Source organism: Petaurus breviceps, unplaced genomic scaffold, assembly GCF_028583685.1.
Source record: "Petaurus breviceps papuanus isolate PSGF00001 unplaced genomic scaffold, PetGlider_PUasm1.0 37, whole genome shotgun sequence".
In the NCBI taxonomy this organism is placed as follows: Eukaryota; Metazoa; Chordata; class Mammalia; order Diprotodontia; family Petauridae; genus Petaurus; species Petaurus breviceps.
In genome coordinates this window covers 74,905,307-74,931,174 of record NW_027186296.1, presented here as the reverse complement: position 1 = coordinate 74,931,174, position 25,868 = coordinate 74,905,307, and the positions used below count along the sequence as shown (strand labels likewise).

The window sequence follows — 25,868 nt, the reverse complement described above, 5'->3', positions numbered from 1 at the left end:
CAAGGGGTGTGGGTTCCTTGGCTTTCTGCTGGAGGAGTAGCTGCTGCTAACTCACCGTGGACCTTAGAACAGGACATTCCATGTCTCTGGGCCTCAGTGGAAAAATGAAGGACTTGGATTATATCAAGCTCAAGGGTTCCTTTTGTCTTTAATATCTTGTGATTGCACATAAGTGCAGTTGACAATGTGGCATGGCAGAAAGATCACAGGGAGTTTTGAGACCTGGACTATAAGGTCTATTTAATTTGAACGTGTTGTACTCTGAAAAGAGGAGGAGGCTTTGGAGTATTAGGATCTGGGTTCAAATCCCATTTCTGATGCTGTGTGCCTGGGCAAGTCACTTAATCTCAGTTTCTTTATCTGAGGGGGCTGAACTAGATGGCTTCCAAGATCCCTTCCAGCTCTAGACCAGTGATCCTCTATGAACAAGCATTTATTAGACACCACCTATATGCCACACATTAAACTCACTTCTGGGAATTCAAAAATTAAAAAAAAAAAGTTCCCTCTAAGTGAGCAGTTAGGTGGTGTGGTAGATAGAGTGTTGGGCCTGGAGTCAGGAAGGCCTGAATTCAAATTTGTAAAGAACTTTGAAAACTAATGCTTTATATAAATACTAATTATAGTTTTTATTTTATCATATCTACCTAAGCCCAGGACAGCTAGATGGCACAGTGGATAGAGTATTGGGCCTGGAGTCAGGAAGACTCATTTTCCTGAGGTCAAATCCAGCCTCAGACACTTACTAGCTGTGTTACCCTGGGCAAGTCACTTAACCTTGTTTTGCCCCATTTCTTCTTCTGTAAAATGAGCTGGAGAAAGAAATGGCAAACCACGCTAGGATCTCTGCCAAGAAAACCTCAAATAGGGTCTTGAAGAGTTGGATATGACTGAATAACAGCAATGACAACAAGTGAGTTTATGTTGTCCTGGAGTGGGAGTTCTTAACCTGGAGCTCGTGGACGTATTTTAGGGGGTCTGTGAATCCTATTCAAAATGTTTTGATGACTATATTTTGATATAATCCATTTTCTTTGTAATCTCAGGTAGTTTATTTGTGCATTTAAAAATATTATTCTCTGAGAAAACAGCTGTAGGTTTCATCAGATGACTGAAAAAGTCAAGGACCCAAACAAGATTGAGAATCTCTGCTATAATTAGGGCCTACATTTTATTGAAGGGAAAATAAGATGTATACTATTAAATGAATTCAGAGAAGTTAATTTGGGATTGGGCATTAGTACCTGGGGGAATCAGTAAGCAGCTGGGATGGAGTTGGAGATGAACCTTAGAGGGTGCTGGGCTTTCCCAGAGGCAGAGGTGAGGAACAGAACCTTTCCTAGCTCATGAGGCCCCTTCCAAGGCTCCCAGATCTGGGACTCCTGGCTGCCCTCCTTCAGATGCATGGACTTTCTCTTCCACCTGTACTTTTCTACTTACATTGGGCCATCAATGGGAAAATGGGGTCATTAAAGGGTAAGGAATGGTGCCTTCAATTCCACACATCCTTGCTGGAGTGTGGGGAAGAAGGTTCCCCTCTGATACCTTTAGAGGCAACATCTCAGAAGGAAGAATTTATATTGTTCTGGAGTCAGGAAGGAGGAAGATCTGACAGAACACAGAGCAGAGTCTTGGCTGAATTCCCTCTAGGAAGGGAGGGAACCTAGAAGTATCCCTCTGCAGAGTTATTTCAATTCTGCATTCAAAGTCTACTTCCTGTGGTTTAGATTATGGATTATAGTTGGATTTTCTTAGAGGGTGTGGTATAGAAAACCCTGCTAATATAACTAAGCTCTCTAAACTTCTGGGGGAAAAAAAGGGTCTTGGATTTTTTTTGGGGGTGGGGGATTTTTTCTGTATCTTCCTAAATCACAGTGAAAAAAGTGACTGGTTTTAAAGCTCAAAGAAATTATTTAGTTCAGGAGGTTTTGTTTTGTTTTTTTGCTTTTTGGAGGGCATTTGGGGTTAAGTGACTTGCCCAAGGTCACACGGCTAGTTTTTGTGTTAAGTTTCTGAGGCCGGATTTGAACTCAGGTTCTCCTGACTCCAGGGCCAGTGCTCTATTCACTGTGCCACCTAGCCACCCCTAGTTCAGGAGTTCTTAACCTTTTATTTTTTTAAATGTCATCGACCTCTTTGGCAGTATGGTGAAGCCCATGGCCTTGAGGCCACACGTGGTCCTCTAGGTTCCTGGGTGCAGCCTTTTGACTGAGTTCAAGTTTTACAGAACAAATCCCCTTAATAAAAAGAAGTTTGGATTCGGTCAAAGAACTGCACTTGAGGACGTAGAGGGTTACATGTGACCTTGAGGCTCAAGGTTTCCCACCCCCGCTCTTTCTCAGAATAATGTTTTAAGTGTGTAAAAAGTACACAGGTTTACAAAGGAAGTCAATTATATTGAAATACAATTATCAGAATATTTTTAAAAACAAGGTCATAGACCCCAGGCTAAGGACCCTGATCTAATCCAACTCCCTAATTTTACAGATGAGTTCAATGAGTCTGAGTGGCTTGACTGAGATCACAGAGGGAGAAAACAGCAGAATGAGGACCATATGGATCATAGATTTGGATCTGGAAGTCTAGACAGTCAGTCAATAAGTATTTATTAAGCGCCTACTATGTATTAGGCACTGTGCCAAGAGCTGGGATACAAAAAAGGAAAAAAGATAGCTCTTGCTCCCAAGGAGCTCACAGTCTAATGGGGAAGACAACATGGAAACAACAATGTTCAAGCTAGATATATACAAGATAAATTAGAAACAGTCAATAGAGGGAAGGCAATAGCATGAAAGGGTATCAGGAATGGCTTCTTGCAGAAGATGGAATTTTATCCGGGACTTGAAGTCAGGGAAGTCCAGAGATGGAAATTAGGAGGGTAAGCATTCCAGGTATCAGACAGTCAAGTGAAAATGCCCAGAGTCTGGAGATGGAGTGTCTTGCTTGAGGAACAGCAAGAAGGCCAGTGTCACTGGATCCCAGGTCACAGAGGGAGGACAGAAGTATTGATATAAGTAGACCGGTCCCCTCATTTTACAGCTGGGGAAATTGAGACCCAGAGAGGTTAAGTATTTGCCCAAAGTCACATAGATAGTAAGTGGCACAACTTGGATTCAAACCCAGTTGTCCTAACTCCAAATCCAGGGCGCTTCCCATTCTGCCAGGCTGTCCTCCCATGAAAAGTTGACTTATCTCTCTGTAGAAAAGATCTCTTCTTCCAGGCACCCAGCTATGAGATCTTCTCAGACTTAATCACTGATATGATAAGGGCCTGTCCCACCCCTTTTAGGGACTGGACATCTAGGGATCCAGAGACTCAGCACTGGAATAGATCTCAGAAGTGTCAGGATTCACAGCCTCCAAGCTCCTGAGTGCCACTTGAACCAGATTAAAATGTAATTGGCAAATGTTGATTAAAAAAAAAAAAATATATATATATATATATGACATAGATTATGTTAATCTGTGGCTTTCTAAGTCCATATGTGGTCCACAGAGATCTGTTTCTGCTTGAGTTTGACATCATTACCTTTAGACCAACTCTTTAGTGATTTACCCAGGGCCGCACAGATGTAGTTCCAATCAGAACTAGGCTCAATCCTTGTATTCCTAAATCCCAGGTCAGGGCTCTTTCAGCACTGTATCCTTACCTTTTTTGTTTACCTTGTCATATAGGACAAGGTTCAAATACTATTTACGTGTTTTGAGGTCTGGTGTGAAATAGATGAACAGTCATCTCTGTTTTTAATGCTGAAACTGCCATTTTGCCAATGTTCAGACCTATCATCACCTTTGCCTCTTCCCTCTGTCTCAGCCCTCCTACCTAATCAGTTCTCACTTCTTCTTAGACCTTTATTTTTCTCAGGTCAGATCTCTTCCCCCTAATACAAAATTGCTCTTAATTGCCTCTAGAGAAAGGTCCACACTCTTCAGACCAAGGACATTTACCATTTGGCCCCACCCTATGTATCTATCAGTGTCTCTCACTACATTCCAACATAAGATCTCAGCTTAGGTCAAACCCATATATCTCTTCACCAATCCTTATAAATGGAAAGTTGAATGGTAGAGATATTTAGAGACAACCAGGTGGTGCAGGGCTTAGCCTAAGATACTTAACTATATGCATGACCCTGGGCAAATTTGATAACTCTGTCTGCCTCAGTTACCTCAACTGTAAAATGAAGATAATAACAGCACCTTCCAGGCTTGTTGTAAGGATCAAATGAGATGATATTTATAAAGCGGTTAGCACAGTACTTGGCATGAAGTAGGTGCTTAATAAGTGCTTAAGAAAAGACTTGTCATAGGACTTAACAGAATTAATGTGTACTGGAGAAATGATAGACATTTCTTAGAAGACATAGGACTCAGGCTGGGCCATGAAGGATGGGTTGAATTAGGATGGGAAGAAGATAGAAAGGAAGGCATTCCAGTTTGGGGAAACAGCATGAACAAAGGCTAGAAGCAGAAAATAAGTCTGGATTATTGGAGAGATTATGAAAGTAGCTTTGTTGGAACAGAAGGTCTGAGTTGGGAATTAGGGAAAATTTTGTATAAATAAGATAATGCCAGATTGTGGAGGGCCTTGAAGGCCTGTCCCAGTAGTTTCAACTTGATGCTGTGTGTGGGGGGGGCAGGGAAGAGGGGGTTGGGGATTGTCTATTGTGTGTTTTTGAACTGGGAAGTGAACATAACTAAATAGGTATTTAGGAAAGTTAGTCTGGTAGGCCCTCACAAAGTCTTACTCCAATGCCTTGTTATTGTATGGAGATGACCTTGGGTGTTGGAAGGCTTTGTCAGCAGAGTACAATCTCTGGCATGTCCTCTCATTCTGGAGAGACCTTACAAATGGGCCTGGGTATGGACTATATGCCTGCTGTCTAAGGCCTACCCTAGCTAAGTTTGGAAAGGCTCATCACCAAGTTGACTGAGGGTGATACTTTTTTTGGCAACAACATCTACTAAGTTAGAGAGGGGCTGCAATCTGTGATAATGGAGTACTCACACTGATGAAATTACAGATTCTTGAAGGATCAGAATATGGAAGTAGTCTCATAGTGATATATTAAATGGATTATATTGAATACATATTGAATTATATATATACAATTATATATATTGAATTATATATGTGACTAATCTGTGTCCCCTACTCCATTCTCTCTCTATATATAGAATAAATATATTGAATGGAGTAGGGAACACAGATTAGTTAGGTGACCAATTCAGGCATGAAGTGCCAAATGCCTAGACTTGTTAGCATCACTAGGAATGGAAAGGAAGAATTCACAGTGCTTGGCAGATAAGGAGTAAATGAGAGGGAAGAGTCAAAGATGGACAGAGATGTTCTGTAAAGTGATATAGGACTAGATCATAGGAGAGAGAAGTTGATGGTTTGAGGCTGTGTAAATGGATGAGTTCTTGGAGGTTAAGAGAATAGACAGTAGCACCAAAGACTAAGGACTGAGACAATTAGAATTTATAGGACTTGGTGACTGATTGGTTATAGAAGAAGATTTCAAGGTTTTGAATCTAGGTGAATGAGAAGATGTTGGGGTCAGTGATGAAAATGCGAGAAATGTTCATGTAGTTCAGAAAAAAAAAATTGTTTGTATCTCAGTAGTGTCAACTTAGGTATTGCAAATAAAACTCCCTTCTTAAATATGTTTAAAGTGAGACCTTGTGCAATGTCAGTCTTTGAACCGCCTCTTTTGCCCAGGGCTCCACAGCTGGGCAGTGGGCACTATACCCTTGGGCACTCACTCTCATTTTTTTTTTTGCTTTTAGGTGTTACCCATTATTGTCTTCTTCAGCTGTATTATGTCTATTCTCTACTATATGGGTCTCATGCAGTGGCTGATTCTGAAGGTGAGTTCCTCCTAATCAGGGATCAGAGTCTGATTAGTTCTCAAAAGAATTCATAGAAATGAGGACAGTATTTTCTGGTGTTAGTGTTAGGCTTCCTAAAGTATCCAGGGGAAAACAGTTGGGACCTATTGAGGTCAACGCTATGAATATAGGTGCTGAGGAGCATTTCTAATCTGGAGAGCAGATGCACCAGGCAGGGGCACTTGGATTTTGCATTTGATGAATTACTATCAGCACTGATTGGCTAGCTCTCAGCCTTTTGAACTCAGCAGAACATTATTCAAATACTTGAACATAGCCCATGGTTCAGTGCTCCAAGCTCTGGGCTCACATGGACAACATCTGATCTTACCACTAAAATATTACTCTCTTTTTGGCCCATTATGACACCCAGAGTATGTTGTAGGAAAATATCTGAACATGAATTGTGTCTAGGTCTCTACAGATATTGGCAAAATGAGTCCCCTTGGCCTTGTAGAAACATTCAAGGTAATGAATAGCAGACAGACTTTATGCCACCCCATAGCAAATGCAGAAAATGCAAAGGATTTGTCTGAGCCCATTAACACGGGAAAAAATACATAAACTATTCATAGTAATTGAAACAACACAATTTTCCTCCCACTCTGGTGGATCCCACTTTTTACATGGTCCTAAAGTCAAAGGATCATAGATTTGCACATGTAAGAGATTGTAGAATCAAGTAAAATGCCTTCTTTTTATGAACAGGGTCACCAAGTCTTAGAGAGTTGAGGTTATATCCAGTGTCTCATAGCTGGTGAGGTTATATATAATCAGGCAGGATTATAACCCAGATCATCCTCCCTCCATGTTTTGTACTATAGCCACTATACCACACTGCCTCTCTGACTCATATTGCCACCCTGTTGTTTAAACTTCCTTCATAAGAACAGCACAATTAGGACTGTTAAATAGAAAACTCCCCTTCCCCATTATCCCTATATCATCCAAATAGTTTATAGTAATAGTAGAGTAAAAAAAAAAATCTAGGTCCCTTGTTCCCCCACATTGTGGTTTTAGTTCCTTGTTATTGTTTCTCATAGAGTTGGGGTGGGCTTGGACACATTCATTATCTTCTTCCCTGACCAAAAATTGAGCTGCTCAAGAAATCCCCCTTCTCTCAATAGAAGGCCAGATTCCAGATTTTTCAAACTTGGCATTACCCATGAGGCAAACCCTGAGACTGGCACCACCTAGGAAATCCTCCCTTTTTTAACCAAAGTCTCAGGTTCTTGAACTCAAAGCAACTAGAAAGGCAATTCTCAGGAACTTTCACCACCTGGCCATATGGATCCCCTCTCGATGGTAAAGAGGTTACATTACTACCTCTCTGAAGTGGAAGCCAGGAAATAACCATTTTCTAGGATCTCTCCTTTCAGACTTCTGGGTGAGCGTATGCAATTCCCATGTGCTTTGCCCCAGTGTCTCTATTAAAGGCTCCTGAGGGAGGAGGAAACTTGCTTAGGGAGATCTGCCCCTTCCTCCCAGGACTTAGATCCCTCTTTAGTTCTGGTTCACTCAGGATATCTCTGGAAGGAATGTGAAAAGAAGAAAAAAACCACAAAGATCTATAGGTTTTCTTTCCTAAGCCAATGCAAAGGTCTGGATTCTCCTAAAACAGTTTGTCCCTCAACCAACCAAATCATCATGGGGTCAGCCTCCACCAGCAAAACCATTCTCCCAAGAAGTGTATCCATACCTTTTATAGGAAGACACAATCAAAATTCCAAACAGAGGCTTCTCTTCATGTATGTTTATTGGTTTAATCTGAGTGAACTGACATAAAACTTCCCTCTGTTATATGCTCAATGCCACTTCCCTGCTACCAGTTTTGGCAGCACTGCTCTTGGAGTCAGAACACCTTGGTTGGAGTCCCGGTTCTGCCTTTGCATGAATTTAGGCAATGTCGCTTAGTCTTTCTAAGCCGTTTCCCTCATTTGTAAAATGTGGTTATGATACTCTTACTACCTACCTCACAGGGCTGTGGCAGGGACATGAAAATGTAAGCACAGTGCTTTATAGCAGCAAAATGGGACAGTTGTTAGAGTGATTATTTTTTTTTTTTTTTTGCTTTTTGGAGAGGGAAAAGCAGGGTAATTGGGGTTAAGTGACTTACCCAACATCACATGGCTAGTGAGTGTTAACTGTCTGAAACTGGATTTGAACTCAGGTTCTCCTGACTCCAGGACTGGTGCTCCATTCACTTCTCCACCTAGCCGCCCCTAGAGTGATTTTCTTAAGGCACAGATCTAATCTTTTCCCTTCCCTATTCAATAATTATCTAAGCCTCCTCTTTTGTCCCCAAGATAAAAAATTCTTGTAATTGGCATTTAAAACCCTTCAGACTTGGTCTCAGACTAGTTTTCTAGCTTTATTATACATGACTCACTTTTATTTTTTGCTTTTTGGAGGGGCAGTTGGGGTTAAGTGACTTACGCAAGGTCACACAGCTGGCTAGTAAGTATTAAGTGTCTGAGGTCAGTTGAACTCAGGTCCTCCTGACTTCAGGGCCGGTGCTCTATTCACTGCACCGCCTAGCTGTCCCCTCCCGCATGACTCACTAAGTACTCTGTGGTAGTACTTGAGAAAAATACTGAGCTCATCTTTTTCCTGTTCCTCACCCATTAAACCCATCTCCTGTCTCCATGTCTGTGTACTGGCCATCCATCATGTCTGGAATGCACTCTCTCCTCATGTCTACCTCTTAGAATTATACTTTTCTTTCAAAACTCAGCTCAACAAGCACCTTTTACATGAAGCCTTTACTGATCCTCTGAGTTACTAGTCATCTCTTCAAATATCTTGTGCTTAGGTATAGATTTTATAAATACATATACATATACACATGCACATGTGTATATGTGTATGAATGCATGTATATGTATATATGAACACACACATACATATATGTGTGTGTATGTCACTTCCCTTGATAGAAAGCAAATTCCTTAAGCGCAGGGACACTTCATTTTTTGTGTTTGTACCCCCAAGCACCAAGGACAGCATCATTACATATTAAATGTTTAATAAATGCTTATTAATGATTGCTTGTGTAAAGCAATATAGAAGTGTGAGTTTTGGTGCTATTCTGAAGTCCCCTGAAAGTACCCCAGACCCCTTTTCCAATGCCCTCTCCCCACTGGGAAAAAAAGATAATCAGGATCAGACACCCTTCTGCATTAACACCCCTTACCTCCACCCTGCAGAGAGAAGGTTTTCTTAGGAGAGAGAAAAGAGAAGGTTTTTTGGCCAGGAAAAAAGAGCGTCATCTATTATTGATCTTGGAATAGCCATCTCAGCATGACCAGGTCTCGGCAGAGTCCTTGGATGGTTTACTAGGCCTGGCAAGGGAATACTAGATACATGAAATGTAGAATTTTGAAGCCAGAACTCATCTTAGGGCACTGCCACTGGTGCAAGTTAATATTTGGACGGAATTTTAAGGTTAGCAAGACATTGTGAGCACATAACCTTATTTCATCCTCATGACAACCTTGCAAAATAACCACAAAAGTATGCCAATCCCATTTTGCTGATGAGGAAACAGAGTTGGACAGGTTAAATGATTTGTCTATGCTCAAACAATAGTGGGGATTTGTACCCAAGTTTCTCTTGCCTCCAAATCTAATATTTCATTATGTGGCATACTGCACCCAATGGACACTTAGTGTGTGCCATATTGAATTGAATTAAGTCCAACTTCTTCATTAGGCAGGTAAGGAAACCGAGACTCAGAGATGTCAAATGATTTGCCCCAAGATCATACAATGAATTAGTGGCAAAATCAGAACTAGAATTCAGCCCTTTTAACCACCTGTCCAGGCCCTTTCCAGTGTGTTTCACTGAGGAACAGATCAGAGTTTATAGCATTTAGAACTGGAGGGGACTTCAGAGAATATCCATTTCAACCCACCCATCTTATGGATGAAGAAACTCAGGCTGAGGGAGGGCCAATGACTTGTTCAGGATTTCCAGATAGTAAGGAGCAAAGTAGAGATCCAGACAAGGGGCTTTCCCTTGCCACAAAGTAAAGGTTAGATCCCCACTAGTCAGGGCTACTGCACACAGGATTCTTCTGTAGGTAGGGGTTGAACTAGGTGACCATTGAGGTACCTTCCATATAGGAGGTTCCCAAATCCTTTGCCTTCAAATTCAGTGCCTTTTCCAGTACACCACACTGTCCCTGCATTGTTTCTGGGTAGAGAAAGTCGTACAACTTAGTTTGGAGACTTCAGGCTACTAATCACTAATACAAAAACCATGCTGACTAGTGTACTAGAGAACCACAGATTATAGCTAACATATATGGAAATGGAGATGGAGATGGTCTGGTTCAACCTTCTAGTTTTATAGATGAACCCATGGGACCTTGAAGGCAAAAATAATTTATTTAAGGTCATTACAGGTAGTGAATGATACCACAGAAAGTGATCATGTTGCTAAGTGTGGTGGCACACACTTATAAACCTTGCCAATGGGTGGGTGATGCTGGTGGAGTTCTGAGCTTCAGTAGGCAAAGCTGATGAGGTTTGAATCCATTATCAATATGGTAAGCATCTTAGTATTGGGGGCCACCAGGCTGACTAAGGAGGAATGAACTGACCCATATCTGAAATAGAAAGAGGCAAAGCTCCCATGCCAATTAATGGTGGGATTAGGCCCTTGAGTAGCCTCTACCCTTCTGGCCTGGGTGAGATAGAGAGACCCAGTTTAGGAAGAAAGAGAGAGACAGAAAGACAGAGGAAGAGATTCAGAGACAGAGAGATAGAGAAAAAGAGGAAGACAGAGACAGACAGAAAGAGAGAGGGAGAAAGAGAACAAGAGGGAGACAGAGAGGGAGAGAGAGAGAGATGGGGAGCCTGGAGGGAGGAAGGAAGGAAAGAAGGGAGAGAAAGAAAGAAGGGAAGGAAAAGAGAGAAAGAGAGCATTTTTATTGTTTTGAGAGAAAGAGAGTTGTTAAGGTTGTGTTCTTGCGTCTCAGATGAGAAAACAAGTTAAAGTTGTTTTATATGCCAAGGTCTAATGTGCTATATTGGCTCCTTCTAGATCTCCTGGTTGATGCAGGTCACCATGGGAACCACAGCCACAGAGACCCTAAGTGTGGCAGGAAACATCTTTGTGAGCCAAGTAGGTGCTGTCTAATTTATTTGTCTCTCCTCACAAGCAGCTGCAGACTCACTCTCAGAAATTCACTAAGCTCTTGGTCTTGAAAGCTCTATGTTCTAAGAATCCTTCAGACCTTTCTTCCAGGCAGCTCATGCTCCTTGGTATTTGTCTGTGTCTTCCTGATACGGGAAGGCTCTGAGCACCCTTAGCTATACAATCCCTGCCATCTATTGGCTTCTTTTTGCCCCAGGACACCCTCAAGACTCGGGTTCTTGTTAGTTTATAGATTTAAAATGCTCCAGGTAGAAGGGACTAGAGAAACACCTAGTACAACTTCTTCATTTTATGAGTGGAAAAACCCCCAAACAGACCCAGAGACATGAAGAGAGATAGCAGAAGTTGTCTCTTCTTTTAAGTCTACTGAGTGGGCAGCCTTTTCTGTTCAGTCTCCAGACATTTTTGACACAACCCAGGGCTGTGAGTGGGTGGGTGGGGCACATAAGACCAACTAGTAGCCTTTGGTTGCACATGCACATGAAGAGGGCCAGTCCACTGGGAGGGTCCAGGGCACATGTACTCTTCTCCATGGGAAATGCCCTACACAGGACATAGGTGTTGCCAGAATTGGTCTGGGGAGCCCAGTTCAGTTCCATAGATACTCCAGGGATTTGTCTGCTCCAAACCAACTGCTTGCTACAGATTAAAAACCATGAAGTCATATTCTGTCCTGTGTGGTCTATCTGAAATCTGAATTGTGGGCTTCTGTATTCTTTCCTATGAGATCTGCTTTGGACATGAGATTGGCCAGGGTGCCCAGGGTGACCTAAAGGACTGGACTGATATGACATCCAGACTAAATTTTCCGAAGTAAGTGGGAGGTTCTGAGAACACTCTCCATTTAGCAGGGATTCTTAACCTAGGTCCATGAATTTGCTTTGTTTGACATATTTTGTTACTGTATTTCATTATAATTGATTTCCTTTGCTATCATATGTATTTTATTTAATACATTTAAAAAATCATTAGGAGATGTCCACAGGTTTCAACAGACTGCCATAGGGGTCCATGACACATGAAAAAAGTTAAGAACACCTAATTTAGAGTCTTTTGGGTATTCTAGGGCCTTCTGTGTTTGTGAGACAAGTCCTGCTCTGGGTCTGTCATCATTAGACTCTGGCTAGAGCCCACTTTGTCTCACCTTCGTAGGAGGCATTCAAGCAGGTAACCTGAGTAGAATCTCCATTCAGTATTTAGGAGTTTTGTTTTTTCAACTTGTTGGGCAATGTCTGGCTTAGGAAAGCAGAGGCTTCTAAATGTCCTACATCCTCCATCATCAGGGCTGCTAGAGACAGAGAAAACTGAGAAAATGTTGGCAGCAAAGTCAGACATCACCCAAGCGACTGCCAGAGAAAACCTAGTTACCTCAGTAATAAATAGTCACAAAGTGCTTGACATTCCCAAGTACTCTATCATCCCCGTTCCATAAAAATGGGTCTGGAGAAATAGAATGCCATTTGTACACTGTAGTATTTGGCACAGAACAAGTTGGATGAGGTGTGATTTCCTGATGAAAAGATGAGATCCTCCCTTGCCCTTACCCTCAGGCTCCTGATTCCCTTAGGTAGACATTCTGGGCTTACCCAAGTCATAAATCCAGCTCTTCTCTTCTCAGAAGCTTCCAGTATTGCCTTCCCTATCCATCCTCAGAAGAGCCAGGGAATAGAAGTGGGGGGAAGGGAGGTGTAGCTCAGGGGGGAAGGGATTGTGCCATCCCACAAAAGCTCAGAGAGAGAGAGCTGCTGGAAAGAGACCTCAGACTCCACGTCCTCAGTAATCCTCAATAGCCTCAGTAATAAATAATCATAAAAAGTGCTTGGCACACAAAATACCCTATCATCCCCCCATAAAAATGGCTTTACAGAAATATAACGCTCTTTACAGCCTGCAGAATTTGTCACAAGACATGCCTGCTCTTCTCCTCCCCTCCCCTCTCACCCAGCAGACCTCTAGAGCTCAAAGCTTATACTGGACAGGCAGCCACAAGGAGGGAGGGTAAACTTCTCCTTTGGTGCTTTTTGTATGCTCCCTCAGTTCTAAGAGTTTGGTTGGCTTATTAGCCAACCAAAAGATCTTCTCTTTTCTTCTCTAGGAAGGAAACAGAGAACAGTAAGAGAATAATTACTTTCATATGAATTAAAGTGTCAAGCTAAGCCTCTCCATCCCACATCACCTCAAGCTTCCAGAAGCAGGCTCCCCAGACATCCACATGGGTCCCCAGTGAGGGCTTCCAGGACTGAGCCCTCATTAGCCAGTTTCCCATTACAGACCAGTTAGGGAAGGATTGATTTTCTTAGGTAAAGATTAGCTGACTAAGTCAGTATCCTTCTCTGAAGGAAAGTTCTTTGAAGATCAGTTGGGCCCCAGGTAGTAGTGTCCTTCAGAAATGGGGATCTGGGGCAAGCCTGGCTATGTACCACAAATCCTACAGGCTGTTTTATACAGAATCTGACCTCACAACCCTCATCTTGCTTGCTCTGCATTGATGCACCATGTGAGAGTACTAGCAATTACCCTGCCTGACATAAACAGCCAGGGGCATTCTGTGGAACACCACAGTGGCCAAACAAGGAAAGTGTTTTTGCCAAGGCGCCTCTTGCTTTCTCTGCCCACTCATTACTCTTCTGCTGAAATGCACAAGTCACCACAACCACTGGTTTGCCTATCATATTCCAGTGTTCTTGCATCCAAGCTGGCTTCATACCCACTTCTCTTCACTGTAGACCAGAAATCTCCTCAAGCGTCCTGTAATGTGCCGCATGGAGTGACAGTCACTTCCTCTGCCCTTCTTCTAGGACTGCTTTCTCCATCGTAAGGGTCATGGAGGTGATTGCTCATTGTAAACAGTAATCAATACTTTTTTGCCTTTTTTTCCCTTCTAGCCTGTAGCATCTCAGTCTCCTGACACTCTCTTTGTGCTGTGATGGCCTCTATAACTCATTGTTCAGATCCTTCAGTGCCTTTACGGGCAGGAGTTCCGAACATGGACTCCAGAGAGCCCCAAAGGATTGATTGGTGGGGAGATTTCAGGAGAACCTAGGAACCTGAATGGAAAAAAAAATTCTATTTTTGTTTTCACTGATATGTAACCGAATCTTGGTATTTCTTTCCATTATTTAAAAACATTAATTTGAAAAGGGATCCATAGACTTTACCAGATTGTCAAAGGAGTTCATGAAATACCAATAAAAAAAAAAGATTCACCTGCTTTCTGGTGTCATGGGTCTGGGGGCAAAGCACTGAATTCTGTGGATTCTCTCTTACCACATTTGGATTTTCCCTTCTTCCTCAGTATGGCTCTTTCCATCAAGTCCTGTTAAATGTACCTAATGCCCCTATAGGCAGGTCCCATTCAGGATGACGATTCCCCAGTTTGCCACAAGATTCCTAATTGGTGCCCTTCAGTGTGGTCTGCTCTCGTTCCTGAAGACTTTCTTTGGTTTCTTTGCCTGGTTTGTAGACGGAAGCTCCTCTGTTGATCCGGCCGTACCTCGCAGATATGACACTCTCTGAAGTCCATGTGGTTATAACAGGAGGCTATGCCACCATTGCAGGAAGTTTGTTGGGAGCCTACATTTCCTTTGGGGTAAGATTGGCCTGCTCAGCCCTGACTAGGCCTCCACAATATAGTCCTGCTCTGCTGCCTCATCACAGTGGGAGGGTGACCCTGGATTCTCAGAGGCTCTGGCAGTACAATACAAACCAAAGCAGGTCCTGGCAAGGTGGGCCTTCTCAAAGGGCCCATTTGATGCCTCTGCACATTTTGCATGCAACACACAACACCTGATGTGTTGAGTCCTCTGACTAGTTGTCATGATTGAATTTCAGTGTCTAGCCAGCAGCTTTTCTGGGGCTGTCTCAAACTCTCTTAACTCTATTTTTATCTAGGCAAGTTTTTTCCCTCAATTTTAATATTATTCTTAGTCTCTGCCTTAATATGTTTTTTTTTCAGTCACCAAGTAGTTTCCAGTACCTTTATTTATTTATTTTTATCCAAACCCTTGGGTTATTTGAACCTTTATCCCTAAAGGTTCAAATAACCCAGTAAAGGCCTGAGAACAACTGAGCTTACCGAGCACTGTAAGAAACCATGTTCATAATTGCAAATGAAATCCAGCTCCAGGATGTCATAACCTAAGCTCAGTGGCAAATAGGATGTGCCAGACTGAGCACAGTGAGGGTTTAAAAATCAGACAGACCACCCTTTCTTCTCCCCCAGGGGTGGTAGGTATAGTCAGGCAACTCCTAGATTAGCCCCCAGTCACAGAGATAAGGAGAGAGTACATTCAAGGGATGGAAAACAGCCAGTACAGAGGCATAATAAAGATAGGAGATGGAGGGTAGAATGTGAGCAACAGAGAAAAATTTGTTTGGATTAAAGGAGGGAGAGTGATGTAGCTGGTGATTCAGTGGATACAGGAATAGGCCTGAACTCAGGAAGACCTGAGTTCAAATCTAGCCTCAGACATTTATTAGCCGTGTGACCCTGGGAAAGTCAACTACTATTTGCCTCAGTTTTCTCAATTGTTAAATAAGAACAATAATAGTCCCTATCCTGAAGAGAGTTGTAAGAATCAGATGAGGAAAATATTTGTAAAAGGTGCTTAGTACAGTGCCTGGCAAATATTAAGTGCTATATAAATGTGAAATAGCCTCCCTAATGCCCAAATGGCCAGGAAAGATAGGGTAAATCCAGATTGTGAAGGCCTTTAAGAATTTTTTTTTGGTGGAGATTAAGTAATCCCAGCTACAAAGATTAGAGCAGGTTCCCTACCCCTGAGGGTATCAAGCCAGGGAGCCAAGCAGACCATTACACAGAGAAAATGTGGCATTTGGGGTAAATCTTCACAAATTCCACTGTTGCTACCAATGTCACCCCTAGCTTGAAAACAGGAGTTGGAATGCCTTGACTTGCCTATAGCAACCACTCTCATCCCCCTTGGAGTTTCCCATCATTTCTAATCCCAACCCTGGGTCTTGCAGATTGACCCTGCCTCTCTGATTGCTGCCTCTGTGATGGCTGCCCCCTGTGCTCTGGCCCTGTCCAAACTGGTCTACCCAGAAGTAGAAGAATCCAAGTTCAAGAATAAAGAGGGGGTGAAGCTGTCCTATGGGTAAGTCCTATGAGAGGCTCTATATGACTGTTTTGGAGGTGGGAGATGAGGTACTAGAGCAGGAAGTGAGGAACCCATAAAGATCATGATGCCATGGCCAACATATTGTCCCACTGTCACTTCTGTAGCTGCTGTCTCTCACTAACCCTCGGGAAACTTATTCTCTCAAAATCTTTCTCTATTTCTCTGATTTTCAGGTTGTTTCTTCTATGTGCTTAATTTCTTATTCTCACTGCCCAGGCTCCTTGAGGGCAGCAGTCAATGGAAAGAGCCCTGAGTTTGAGATCACGGGATCTGCGTCTAGATCTTGGCTCTGTGATTTAGTACCTATGTGACTTTGGGCAAGTCACTTAACCTGCCTGTGCCTCATTTTCCTCATCAGTAAAATGAGGGGGTTGGGCCAGCTAACCTCTTCAAGTCCCTTCCAGATCAAGGTCTATGGTCCTGAGGTCCTATGACAATGATCATAGTGCTAGCTGACATTCGTGAAGCTCTTCATAGTTTAGGAAGTATCTCACCATCTCAGCTAAGTCTCACAATGACTCTATAAGATAGATGTTACAGCCATTATTATTCACAGTTTACATAAGTGTCTAGAGATTAAATGATTTGGTCATGGCCACGTATTTAGTAAGTGACTGAGTCAAGATTTGAACTCACGTCTCTTGGACTCCAGATCTACTATCCTATATCTATTTCTTACTCATGAGAGTCAGTGTGATGTAATGGAAAGTTTATTGGATATGTGAGTCAGGAGATCTGGGTTCTAGTTCTGGCTCTGCCTTTGAACACCATATGACTTTGGGTAAGTCATTTGTCCTTTATGGGCTCCAGATCATTCCTTTGTAAAATGTATAGATTGGACCAGATAGATTCTAAAGTCCCTCTCTCAACTCTAATATTCTATGATATGTATTCTCATGATGTCTATTCTTATTTTGCTCCATTTCCATTCTTTTCTTTCTAATCTTGCTTCTGGACCTTCTACAAGTAACTCCTTACACTGGGGGACATCTCAGTCTTCCTCTCTTCAATCCTCTCTATTTTTCTTTCTTGAGTGTCTGAAGCTTTAAGACAGACAAGATCCATAACACCTGTTCCCACTGGTATTGTGTCCCTATCCTCTCCTTAGTAAGGTCTTTTTCTTACCCTCAGATTTGAGTTACAGCTTGAGTACATGGGTCAGAAGTCTCTGCTAATTGTTGGAAATTAATTATTAATTATAATTTTTGATATGAACTTAGGGAGGCTCAGAACCTTTTGGAAGCTGCCACTAACGGAGCCGCCATCTCTGTGGGGGTCATTGCAAACATTGCCGCCAACCTGATTGCCTTCTTGGCTGTGTTAGCCTTCATTAATGCTGCTCTCTCCTGGTTGGGAGAGATGGTGGACATCCAAGAACTCAGTTTCCAGGTAACAACAACCTTAGCTATCAAGAGGAAGGGCCAGATTTCCTGGCATGTGTCTAAGGGTTGATCAGAACTGGGCAAGGGCCCTAAGTCCCTGCCAGTACCTGAGTGCAGTGCTGAAGACCTTAGTCTGGGTGGTATCAATGATGGAGGACTTGGGGGTAGGACAACTGGACCTGTGTAACCACAAGTAAGCTGCTTACTCCTCTGACCCTGTTACCCCATCCATTAAATGGCAATAATAATATGTGGAAGAGGGATTTAAATTGCTCTGTTTGACCCTAGAGAGAAGAACCAGGGGCAGTGGGTAGATTTAGGCAAAGAGACAAATTTAGGCTTTATGTAAGGAACAGCTTACAACAAGTTGGGGCACCTAGGTAGCGAAGTGGATAGATTGCTATGTCTAGGGTCAGGAAGACCTGAGTTTTGCTTCAGTTTCCTCATCTGTAAAATGGGGATAACAATAGCACCTCCCTCAGAGGGTTATTTTTGTTGTTTGCCTCAGTTTCCTCATCTGTAAAATGGGGATAATAATAGCACCTCCCTCACAGAGCTGTTGTGATAAACAAGTGAGATAATATTTATAAAGTCCTTAGCTGAGTGCCTGGAACATAGTAAGTGCTATATAAGTGTTAGCTACTATTAATATTATTATTAACAATAATTAGCACTCTCTAAAAGTAGAGTGGGATGACACAGGAGGTAGCAGGTTCCCCCTCATTGGAGGTCTCAAGCTGAGGCTATAAGTAGTAGGGATTCTTTTTCAGGTTTGTATTGAGCTAGAAAAGTTCTGAGGTCCCATACAACTCCAGAATTCTGTGACTTAATTTACACTACCTATTGTATCTCACAGGGCTGTTTGAGGAAGGCACTAGATAAGCCCTATAGTAGTACATCAATGGGATTGTGATCCCCACAGTCTAAGGTGGCTGATGGGCCCCAACAGGACCTGGGATATGTCCCTGAGTCTCTCTCATTCCCACTTCTTAGGATAGGTCACCCTTTGAGGGAGGAGCATGGTAGGGTCCTTGCTAATCATTAACCCTTCCTTTTGCACATCTTCCTTCTAGCTCATCTGCTCTTACATATTGCGTCCAGTGGCGTTCATGCTGGGAGTGGCATGGGAAGATTGTCCAATAGTGGCTGAAATGCTGGGCATCAAGCTGTTTCTGAATGAATTTGTGGCTTATCAGGAGCTGTCCAAATACAAGAACAGGCGTCTAGAAGGAGTAGAGGAGTGGATCGGGGACAAGAAACAGTGGATTTCTGTAAGTGATGTAGGCAGGCTGTGACAGTGGTACTGGGGCACTGGGGTAGAGTGGCAAAGTTGAAGTACTAGGAATAAGGACAACGCATTGGGTGACCTTAGGCAGAATGCCTTCCTTCTATGAGCCTCAGTTTCCTCATCTGTAAAACGGGGATAATAATAGCACCTTTCTTACTGGATTATTGTGAGAATCAAATGAGAAGTTTGAGGTGCTATATAGTTATAGCTATGATTGCTATTAATTCATGTGAAAGTGTTTTTTGCAAATTAGAAAGTGCCATGTGTTATGATTTCCACACTATTGTTATTTTCTATATTATTTTTGTTGTGCCCCCACCTGCTTCTTTGTCTAGCTGTTGATTCTGGACAACTGGGGCTGTTTCTGCCCGAGGCATTTGACAAGTGTTTGGCAGGCCTCAGGTTCCCCTCTTTCACTCCCGACCTTAAGTGAAGACTCAGATCTCTCTGGGTTTCTTTGGTTCTGTGTTACTACTGAGGTCCCTCAGGATCCTAGTAAGAAGGTAATCTCTTTGTTTGAGCTCAAGGCCAGGCTTCCACAGGGAAACACTATCATTCTCTCTACTCTCAAATACTTTTGCCTTCTGACTTGGCCCCTGCACTCACTGCCTGGCTGCTCTCATTGCACCTTTGGGGTCCTAGCTGCAGACTTTTCAAAGAGACCCGGTTTATATTTTTTGCCTCTGAAGGTCTAGGTCCTGGGCTATGTGAGGGGAAGATCTCAGGTAGGAAGGGATCAAGGGCACCCCATCTGAATTTTCCCCTTTCTTTATATCCTAGCTTGACAAATACCAGGCCAGGTCCAAGCTACAAACTTCTCCATATCTGGATTTTTTGGGGGTACTATCGATCTTTTTTTTGTCTTTTTAGTAAATAAGGAATGGAAACATTTCTCTCCCCTTAACTTAGCTGAGACAGAATCTTCCAAAAGTAAGGTTTGAAAATTTGTTTTCACTGATAATTTGTTTTTAAATCATCTAAATTTCTTCCTGTATCCCTTCCTTTCCCCCTTCCAGAAAATCACCCCTTATAACAAATTATTTTAAAAGTAAAAAGGGAAAGAAGACTTAAAAAACCAGCAAAATCTATCAACACATTGGAAAAACTTTGGTTACATATACAGTGTTCCTCACTTGTGGACACCCTTGCCCTTTCCTTTGCAAAGGAGTGGGAAGTAAGGAGAGATGTCTCAAAAGGAAAGTTTTACTGAGCAAGAAAAGGAAGAAAAAAACAAATACAAAAGCCTATTGGGAAGATAGTCCACGTATTTTTAAACCTTGAGACTCAGGGTGGTGACCAAGAGTCACAAGGTTAGTAAGTGGCAGGACCAGGATTCAGAGGCAGGTCTTGTGAGATGGGCTGGAAAATAGTCTGAGTTAATCTAGGAAGCCTTTCTAGATATTATGGGCCTTAGAATTGAATTCAAGGAGGAGAGTGGAGGCCAGTGATATGGCAGGGCAAAAGACCAAAATTGGTTCATTTAGATGGTACAACTTTGACAAAGAGATAGGAGACTGAAGATGGGAGCAAAGGAAGCATAGGAGACATTGGCTGAGGGAAGGGCCAATTGATGGTGAACTGTGAAGGTCATAGTGAGACATCTACTAGTTCTGTATACTATACCAAGATGGTGAGCAGCCGCAGGAAAGTATCACTTATGGAGTCCTAGATGGACCATGGCTGAAGCTCCTTCTGACTGTGGCTCATAGTACTCCAAGTAGTAGAAGAGAAGCCAGAGTCAAGACATTGTAGCACAGGAGGGATTAGGTCACTTCTAAGGTTTTTCTATCATGGGTTTTATTTGTTTTGTTTTTCAGATCAGAGCAGAAGTTATCACAACATTTGCTCTCTGTGGATTTGCCAATTTCAGCTCCATTGGTATCATGCTGGGAGGTCTAAGTGAGTCCCTATAGTATACTCTAAATCAGCATTTGAAAGCACATTAGCAAGTAAATCAGGCACAGATGACCTGGGTTCCATTCCCATCTCTGCTACTAACCAGCCTTATGACCCTAGGTCTGTCCCTTAACCTTTCTAAGTCTCAGTTTCTGTCCATAAAATGAAATTAGAGATGATTTCTAAGGTCCTTCCAGTTCTGATATTCTATGAATCTTAGTTTCTAAGATTCTATTATTGGTTCATGCAATTGAAGTTTGGGATTGACTCCCAAGGGGGCTGGTATCTTGGTTTTCCAGGCTGAAGCCTCTGCCACAGAGGGGCAGGGATGGGACTGTAGAATATCTTTGGGACCATATGATGCCAGGTAAACTGTGTTTACCAGCATAGTAATGCTTTTGATAAGGATAGGAGGGAAGGCCAGAAAGGACTCAAGGAGAGTGGGCTTTGTATAAACTTTGTATGGGGTTATATTGTCACACATCAGCTAGGGTGGAATATAATGACTATCTGAAAGAATCTGAATCTGAAAGAAAGAACATCCATCAACTCAGGAGGGATAGGGTACTGCTATATGGATTATTTCTTGAATATGTTTGGAATGACTGAATTCTCTAAAATTCCCCCTGGACAGTAGGGGTTGACTAGGGGAAAGGAGAAAGGGGCTGACAATAGAAACTAGAGGTTACTATTAAGTCCCTGGATCAGAATATTAGGGGGTAAAGGGTGATCTCAATGGGGCCAGTCTCTGAGATTTGTACCCTTTTGAGCCTTCTCTTATATTTTAGGTTCATATGCCAATTTCAGTAAAGCCTGTGAAATGAGATTTTAGGGGAATGTTACCCCTGGTAGTGAAGTGAGTCCATTCATTAAAAAAAAAAGATTCTAAGGAAAAAGTGTGCTAGGCACTGGGAAAGATACAGAGTTTAGGTAAAACATAGTCCTTGCTCTCAAGGAACTTATGGTCTAGACTACAGGTTAAAACTAAATCAGTGAAGGAACATCTAACCACAAGACAATGCTATAGGCAACATTTACTCCCTTCCAATTTTTCAAAACTGGAAGCATACTTTGTTTCTGGAGTAAGGGGTCAGCAGGTATAACTAAGGTGACTGGAAGTGCATATCAACCCTGGATTATTGGGGCCCTGGGAGGGAGGAGCACTCAACTTTTGCCCCTGATTTCTTCTTGTTGTCCGAAGCCTCAATGGTTCCCCACCGGAAGAGTGAGTTCTCCAAGATTATCATGAGTGCTCTACTTACTGGTGCCTGTGTATCCCTGGTCAATGCCTGTGTGGCAGGTAAGATACCCCTCCACAGCCTCCTGCCTTAATGGAAGTAGAATGATCTGATCAGAATCCCTTCCTTTCCCTTGGTGGGAGGACTTTGCCCTGGAATACTTCCCCAATCCACCCACTCCCTCCCTTGGGAGATCAGCTTAATTCCCCTAGGGCACAATGGTTGAAGTTTTTATTCCAAAGATCCAGGGATCCTGGTCCCATGAGATACACCTTAGCAGCTTCTTCTTCATCTCCTTTACCCAGGCATCCTCTATGTGCCCAGAGAGGCAGAAGTCAACTGTTTCTCCTTCCTCAACACAAGTTTCACCAACAGCAGCTATGACACCTATGTGTGTTGTAAGCAGGTCTTCCAGAGGTGAGGTTCCTGGGGCCTTTATATGGCCATCTAGGTGTGGGACTTAAGGGTAAAGGAGTGATGACACTGGAACCATAGGTCAGTATGAATGGTGAAAAGTAAAGGCACTTGGACAGGTATAGTGGTAAGAATTAGAAAGGTATAAAGGTGTGGCTGACATATAATCTAGTAAATTTATTCTTTCTCTTCTTTACCTGTCCTCAGCAGTCTCTGTGTTTGCTGCAGGATATGCAGGGAAGGGAGGTGGTAGATTTGGAGAATCATAGTATTGACTGGTGGGAGTCAGGCAAGGGGAAAACTCTTACTATTGGACCAGAGTGAAGGAGAAAGGGGGCAGCCATTGTCATGCTATTTGTCAGCACAGAGTATGGACTTCAACCCCTTGCCTGATGGCTTCTGAGCATCATTTTACTTCTGTCTTTCCTTTTTCAGCACGGAACTCATGGGTACCAGTTCCCCTGCCTTTGCTGGCTTCAGGACAGAGTTTAGCACAGAGATGTTGACCAACTGCTGCAGACTTTACAACCATACTGCCTGTATATAGCATGGATGTCAATTATCTTTCCAGGGCTATTCTTCCAGAAAGGAAAACTTCTTACCCTCCAACCCCACTTCTTACTTTTTTCTAGAGTTTATACTTAACCCCCAGTCAATTTCAGTGGGTTAACATTCAGCTGCTCACTTAAAATGTCCCATGGCATAATGGAAAAATGTTGACCCTGGAGTTGGGAGATCAGGTGCTAGGCCCAGTTATATAATAAAACATTGTGTTAGTTGGAAAAAAAAAGTCACTTAAAATCTCAGGGCCTCAGGTCTCTCTTCTGTAAAATAAGGGAATTGAAATACTAAAGTTAGCTGAACAAGATATAGAGAATTTAAATAACACAATCTCAGAAAAAAAATCAAACAAGTCATAAATATCTCCCAAAGAAAAAATGACCAGGACCAGATGGCTTTACAAATGAATTCTACCAAATATTCAAAGAACAACAAAGTCTAATATTAAATAATCTTCTTGGGAAAGTAGAAATTGAGGGAATACTACTGAATTCTTTCTATGATACAATTATAAGAAGAATCTGACTATAGAAAGTCATGGTGAGGGGCGGCCAGGTAGCACAGCAAGTAAGAGCACCAGCTCCAGTGTTGAGAAGACCTGGAGATTGAATCCCGGGCTCAGACACTTAGCACCCACCCAGAAACACATGGCCATGTAACTTTGAGCAAGTTACTTAACCCCAATTGCTTAGGGGCGGCCAGGTGGCTCAGCGAGTAAGAGCACTGGCTCCAGTGTCAGGATGACCTGGATCAAATCCGGACTCAGATACTCAGCACCACACCCAGAAATAACTGGCCGTGTAACCTTGAGCAAGTTACTTAACCCCGATTGCTTAAAAAAAATTTAAAAAAAAGTCATGGTGAAAGGGAAGACCAAGACACAAACTCAGAAAAGGACAACAATGTTAAAATACCTATCAGTAAAACCCCAAAGAAAAACAGGAAGTCATTGTAAAGCCAGAGAGAACTCATGGAAGAGCTCAAAACGGAGCTTAAAAATCATATAAGAGAGGTGAAAGAAAAATGGGGAAAAGAAGTGAGAGCAATGGAAGAGAATCATGAAAAAAGACTCAACAGCTTGGAAAACTGCTTAAAAAGTAGAATTGGTCAAATGGAAAAGGAGATAAAAAAATCCATTGAAGAAAACAACTCCTTAAAGAGTACTTTTGGCCAAATGGAAAAGAAAGTACAAAAGCTAATTGAGGAAAAAAACACCTTAAAAATTAGAATTGGGCAAGTGGAAGCTAATGTATGAGAAATCATGAATGAATCAAATTCAGAAGAATAAAAAAATGGAAGAAAATGTAAACTACCTCATGGGAAAAAAATTTGACCTGGAAAACAGATCCAGGAGAGACAATATCAGAATAATAGGACTACCTGAAAACCCTAATTAAAAGGAGGACCTGGACAACATCTTTCAAGAAATTATCAAGGAAAGCTGCCCTGATATCCTGGAACCAGAAGGCAAAATAGGCATTGAAAAAAATCCACTGATCACCTCAGCAAAAAGATCCCAAAATAAATACTCCATGGAAAAATATAGCCAAATTTCAAAACTATCAGGTCAAGGAAAAAATACCACAAGTGGCCAGAAAGAAACAACTCAAATATTGGGGAACCACAATCAGGATTGCACTGGACTTAGCAGTTGCAACATTAAAAATGTACAAGGGAAGAGAAAGAGGAGTAAAATGGGTGTAGAAGGAAGGGAGAGGTAGAATTGGGCTAAATTTTCTCACATGAAGAGGTGAGAAAGACCTTTTACAGTGGAGGGGAAGATAGGGAGGGTGGGTGATAGGTACTGCTTGAACTTTACTCTCATCAGTATTGACTCAAAGAGGGAATAATATACACAATCAGATGACTATAGAAATTTATCTTACCAGATGGAGAAGTAGGAGGGGAGAAGATTCAGTAAAGGGGGGTGAGGACTGACAGAAGGGAGGGCAGATCAGGGGAGGTGGTAGACAGAAACAAAACATTGGAGATGTGGGAAAAGGTGAAAAGACAGGAAAAATAGGAGGAAGAACAAGAAGGAGGGAAATTCACAGGTAGTAATCATAACAGTGAATGTGAATGGGTCAAACTCTCTCAAAATTGGAAGTGGATATCAGAGTGGATCAAAAACCAGCATCCTATAATATGTTGCTTACAAGAAACACACTTGAAGCAGAGAGAAACCCACAGAGTAAACAACAACCTGGAAAGACTTGCACGAACTGATGCAAAGTAAAATGAGCAGATAAAGAAAGAACTGATGTACTCTGGATGCAGATTGGAGCATGTTTTTTTTTTACTTTATTTTTTTCTTGTCTTTTTTAACTCTTGGAAATATGTTTTACATGCTAGTATATGTATAAACTATATCAAACTGTCTGTTGTCTTCAGAAAAGGGGAGGGAGAGAGGGAGAAAATTTTGAAATGCAAAATCTTATAAAAATGAATGCTAAAAATTGTCTTGATTTGTAATTGTGGGAAAAAATAAAATGCTATTTGAAGCAAAAAAAGTTTCCTTAATGTGATAGTTTTTATCTCAAATCAAGAGTCAGAATCATATATAATAGAGAAACACTAGTAGCCTTTCCAATAACATCAGAGATAAAACAAAGCAAGCATGTCCACTATAACCATTGCTATTTGAAAAACTAATATTTATCTTTTTGCTATTGCAATACAACAAGAAAAATAAATCAAGGAAATATGGATAGGCAAGGAAGAAACAAAAAGATGACTTTTAGAGGTGATATATTGATCTACCTAGGGAATCCTAAAGGTTCAACTAAAATATTTAAGCAATAACTTTAGCAAAGTAACAAGATACAGAATGAACCCATACAAAACACCAGTCTTTCTGTATTACCAACAAACCCCAGCAGAAAGAGATAGAGAGAGA

At 42.0% G+C, this 25,868-nt stretch overlaps 1 protein-coding gene across 1 annotated transcript in view; it reads left to right on the top strand.

Moving 5' to 3' along the window:
• Nucleotides 1-25,482, top strand: part of SLC28A1 (solute carrier family 28 member 1) — a 65,002-nt gene extending 39,520 nt beyond the window's left edge. The window contains exons 9-18 of the mRNA XM_069098727.1: nucleotides 5,791-5,871; nucleotides 10,939-11,019; nucleotides 14,516-14,641; nucleotides 16,039-16,169; nucleotides 17,414-17,582; nucleotides 18,649-18,846; nucleotides 20,681-20,762; nucleotides 21,961-22,059; nucleotides 22,303-22,414; nucleotides 22,847-25,482. Coding sequence (XP_068954828.1) covers nucleotides 5,791-5,871; nucleotides 10,939-11,019; nucleotides 14,516-14,641; nucleotides 16,039-16,169; nucleotides 17,414-17,582; nucleotides 18,649-18,846; nucleotides 20,681-20,762; nucleotides 21,961-22,059; nucleotides 22,303-22,414; nucleotides 22,847-22,958 — 1,191 coding nt within the window. The 3' untranslated portion in view covers nucleotides 22,959-25,482. The remainder of the gene's footprint in view (nucleotides 1-5,790; nucleotides 5,872-10,938; nucleotides 11,020-14,515; nucleotides 14,642-16,038; nucleotides 16,170-17,413; nucleotides 17,583-18,648; nucleotides 18,847-20,680; nucleotides 20,763-21,960; nucleotides 22,060-22,302; nucleotides 22,415-22,846) is intronic.
• The last annotated feature ends 386 nt before the right edge of the window (nucleotides 25,483-25,868 follow it).